Source organism: Mustela putorius, unplaced genomic scaffold, assembly GCF_011764305.1.
Source record: "Mustela putorius furo isolate JIRA1106 unplaced genomic scaffold, ASM1176430v1.1 tig00003896_pilon_pilon_pilon, whole genome shotgun sequence".
NCBI classification, from domain to species: Eukaryota; Metazoa; Chordata; class Mammalia; order Carnivora; family Mustelidae; genus Mustela; species Mustela putorius.
Window position 1 is genome coordinate 15,641,729 of NW_025422045.1, and position 4,843 is coordinate 15,646,571.

The following is a 4,843-nucleotide window of genomic DNA, read 5'->3' on the forward strand; positions in this document are numbered from 1 at the left end:
TCTACAGATAGAGAAATGAACATGTAGGTACTAAAAAGCAGAAGGGGAGAGATCATTTGTGGCTTTGGTTAAGTGATTCTACATGCAGCTTGGGGCCCAGATAACTTTCGAATTTTTCACTATTACTTTTAGTATTGAGCTTTAGAATTTTATGGTTTCTTCACCTTTAGGCATAACATTAGCATCAAATGCAAGAAAAATGGACCAGGAAAATCCATCTGCACATGAAGATACATCATTTTATTTGGGGAAGAAAACCCTTCACAGACGATATTGATTTACAATTCACTGAACAGTCATGGGCCGTGTGACCCATCTTACACCAATCCAGGACCAAGAAAAATGTAATTATAGTAACTAGGTTAGAAAAATCATATAATATACTTTCAAGGGTTACTCCCTCCCAACTGAAGTGATTTCAGCTCACTACCTGAACAAACAGAATTTCTCTGGCAAGAAGTGGGAAGGGGAATGGCTTTAAAGAAGACGGGAAGCCAAAGGCAGAAGGGGTTACAGAAACAATGGCATAATAAACTATAAAAACCTGCAGAAAGATCAAGGTAAATAATGACTGAAAAGTGATTATTACATGAGGTATCTGGAATCTAAAGCTTCTTTCTAACAAAAAAGAAATCTGTGGACACCATTTTTAGCTTATGAATGAACAAAAAGTGTGGACCAGCTTACCAATGAAGAGTTGGAGAGAGAAAAAACTGGAATGGGACACAAGATACAGAGATTTAATTTCTTAAAAAGAAAGTTCATTATGCTAATAATAGGTGATAATAGTAATTTTATACCTGTTATAAGTCAAGGAAAATTTAAAGAGGAAGAAAATTAATTGATGGTTCTTTTATAAGACCCAGGATACATATGAAGGGGCTGTCCTTGAAGATCATAGTGCCATGTTTAAGATCCGGAATTCTGATGTCCTATACCTGTAGATACAAATTCTGGCTCCGACAATTGATCCTTTTGGAAATCAATCCCTCTTCTGATACAATGAATCTAATAAAACAGTTACTATCTTATGGAATTTTATAAAGTTAAAATGTGCTTAGTGCAGATAATGTGCTTAGCACAGTGGCTTGAAAGAAGTAATAAATGTGTGTTATCTATTGATATTATCTTTGCTTAATAAACATTTTCTTACTAACAGGTATTTATTCTCTTCAGTATTTTGATATAGAGATCTATGCATCTATCATGACAGTGTGTCTTGAATAAAGCATTATGAATAATTTCAATCTGAATATCAGACATGCATGATAAATTGTACCAAAAAAAAACCAAAAAACAAAAAACAAAAACAAAACCCACAGATGAGGTAAAGCAAGGTGAAATTTATTAAACAATTTCAGCCTAAAACTGTCTATTTGACCAGTGAAATAAAATATCCAGCTGACAAAAATATGCAAGTTAGTGTGTGAGCATTAATGTGAAAGTTACAGAAATGTTAGAAATTATTCAGTTGTAAGAATACCTAATAAAGTGGTCAGGGAAAATGTCTTGAAATCAGTAAAAGAAAAAAAAATGCCTGATAATGGACTAAGAAGGGAAATACCCCAAATTAATCTCTATCTAAAGTACTCAAATTTTTTTTCTATTTTTATATAATCACTCCCTGATCATTATAGTAAATCTATTTTCTGTGTATTTTTTCTTATCAATTAAATGATTTCTAACTCTAGAATATGAACCATACAACAAACTACCAGCATAAGTAGGAAAACTGCATTTGATTTCTGTTTTGTTTTCTAAAGAGGGAAGGAGAGGGGCAGAGGGGCTCTACACTGAGCATGGAGTCTGATGTGGGGCTTGATCTTACAACCCTGACATCATGACCTAACCCGAAATCAAGAGTCAGACACTTTGACTGAGTCACCCAGGCACTACAGAGAACCTACATTTGTATTATTGATTCTCACTCTTTTTCATTTTCTATCCTCAGGTGATCTGAAATCAGCTTGTCTGCCCAAGTCAATGGAAGAATTAAATGATTCTGTGGTTTCTGAGTTTATGTTGCTGGGACTCTCTAGTTCTTGGGAAACTAAAGTTTTTCTCATGTTGATTTTTTCCTTCATTTATTTAGGGATCATCCTGGGAAATCTCTTCATTTTCTTTTTGGTAATTTTTGATTCTCACCTACATTCTCCTATGTACTTCTTGCTGGCCAACCTGTCACTCATTGATGTAGGGCTTTCCTCTACTACAGTCCCAAAGATGATTAAGGACCTTTTAAATGAATATAAGATTATTTCTTTCCAAAGCTGCATGACACAGATATGTTTTATCCACATCATGGGAGGAGTGGAGATGGTGCTACTCATAGCCATGGCATTTGACAGGTACACAGCAATCTGTAAGCCTCTTCACTACCTGAACATCATGAATCCTAAAATATGTGTTTCATTTGTAATTGCTGGCTGGGTAACTGGGGTGATCCATGCTATGTCTCAGTTTGCTTTCATTATAAACTTGCCCTTTTGTGGTCCTAATGAAGTAGACAGCTTTTACTGTGACTTTCCCAGGATCATAAAACTTGCATGCACAGATGGAGACAGGTTTGAGTTTATTATTGCTGCCAACAGTGGTTTCATGACTATGGGCACCTTCTTCTTGCTAATTCTTTCCTACATCTTCATTTTGGTCACTGTCTGGAAACGTTCTTCAGGAGACTTATCCAAAGCATTTGTCACTCTGTCAGCTCACATCACTGTGGTGGTTCTTTTTTTCACTCCATGCATGTTTCTCTATGTCTGGCCTTTCCCCACATCATCAATTGACAAATACCTGTTCATTGTTGACTTTGCTATTACCCCTGTCTTGAATCCTGCCATCTATACATTACGGAACAAAGACATCAAGGTAGCCATAAAAAGATTGAGCAAACACGAGTATTATGTCAAATTTTGCTGAATAAATCTGGTTTTGGAGCTCTAAAAATATATATCCATTAGCTATCGAATATTTTCACTTAGGTTTCTGAAACTTAACACATCCAGATCTAGATAGAACATCTACCTCATTGAATAGATATCTACTCCTGTAGATACTCATTACCTTTGCTACCATGGAAATTGTGAATCTACTACAATATGGATGGTTGTAGCAGACAGCATCACTATTTACTAAATAACATTTATAACTGAAATTATGATAATTTGATAATAAAAGGATATAATTACTCCTCTTCTACTTCCTATAGGTTTGCAAATAAACTGCAAACTTGCTTTGGAGAGTGTCAGGCATCATTATATCAAATATATGAAGGACTAGTAACTCTGTCTAGTTACTCAGGTTGTACTCCCTCAGAAGATCCAAAGACAAAAATTGATCACCAGTAGTTTATTTGAAAGCTGATTTTTGGAAACATCATTAAGGATGTGGGAATTGAGACTAAGACATGAAAGATGCTTATGTTGATAAATGTAACTGAGATTTAAGCCTCTCATGGCCCAGTAGGAGACTCTATAAACTGTGGCTTAGAATTGTCCTAACTGAAGGTAAAGGAAGCTGGGGGTTTGTTTGTTTGTTTGTTTGTTTGTTTTCATTTTCATAGAGTGCATTAACACCTCATATGTCTCAGCTTTTCCACAGAGAATACTGTGTGTTAAAGGAAGCTGGTAGGTAGAATTTCGGATGTTGGCAGTTAAGAACCATCTCCTTGTTTGGAAACAATAAATGCCAATGTATATTCCACCTTTATTTATTTTTTTATTTGACAGAAAGAGAGACGCAGTGAGAGAGGAAGCACAAGCAGGAGGAGTGGGAGAGGGAGAAGCAGGTTTAGTCCGATGTAAGTCTCAATCCCAGGACCCTGGGATCATGACCTGAGCCGAAGGGAGAAACCTAATGACTGAGCCACTCAGTTGCCCCTATCCTGCTATAGATTTTTAAAGCAGTAGCTGGATAAAATAATCCTGGGTTGAGAATCACTATTTTAAAAGTCATTGTGGATTTTCATTCATTTCATACTTACATATTTGATGTTATGTGCTAACTTCAAGTGTTTGGTCTCTACTAAGTTCTAGCAACTAGCCAGAAATGTTTTTTTTTTTTTCCTTTATTTGTTTCTTTTCTTTTTCTTTCCTTCCCTCTTCTTCATTCCTTCCTTTCCTTTTCAGTTTTAAATTCCTTTATTGAAGTATAACTAATATATAGTGTTTTATTAGTTTAAGGTGTATTCAACATTATTCAACATCTCTATGCATTACTCAGTTCTCACCACTGTGTTAGCTACAATCTGTCGCCAAGAAATGTTATTACCATCTTGTTGACTAGATTCTAGATGCTCTACCTATCATCTCTGTGATTTATTTATTTTGTAACTATCTTATTCCCCTTTATTTATTTCACCCATACACCCATCCACCTCCCCTCTAGTGACCATCAGTTTGTTATATGGTTTTTTGTTTCTCTCTCTTTTTTCCTTTATTTTATTTCTTAAATTCCACATATGAATGAAATCATGTTTTTCTTTCTATGTCTGACTTATTTCATTTAGCACTATACTTTCTAGGTCCATCCATATTATTGCAAATGGCAACATTTCATTCTTTTTTATGGCTAATATTCGTGTGTGTGTGTGTGTGTGTGTGTGTCTTTATCCATTCATCTATTGATGGATATGGGTTGCTTCCATATCTTGGTTATTATAACTAATGTTGTAATAAATATAGAGCTGCATATATATCTTCAAATTAGTGTTACGGAAATGTTTTGTTATTATAAGAAAGCTGCAGAGGATGGAAGAGCACTGTTCTAAATCATAAAGTTCTACACTAAGATTCACTTACAGGAGCTAACAAATTCTCCACATAATATCCATATGTGTCTCAGA

The 4,843-nt window shown here is 35.0% G+C and overlaps 1 protein-coding gene across 1 annotated transcript; it reads left to right on the forward strand.

The window, feature by feature from the left end:
• The first annotated feature begins 1,983 nt into the window (after nt 1-1,983).
• Nucleotides 1,984-2,919, forward strand: LOC101676819 (olfactory receptor 4F21-like). Its single transcript, XM_004782101.2, has one exon. It carries the CDS (start codon nt 1,984-1,986, stop codon nt 2,917-2,919), a length of 936 nt encoding a protein of 311 aa, XP_004782158.1.
• The last annotated feature ends 1,924 nt before the right edge of the window (nt 2,920-4,843 follow it).

Bases quoted from the DNA above. Each gene is read 5' to 3' on its own strand.
- LOC101676819 (XM_004782101.2), top strand. From the start codon at position 1,984: ATGGAAGAATTAAATGATTCTGTGGTTTCTGAGTTTATGTTGCTGGGA.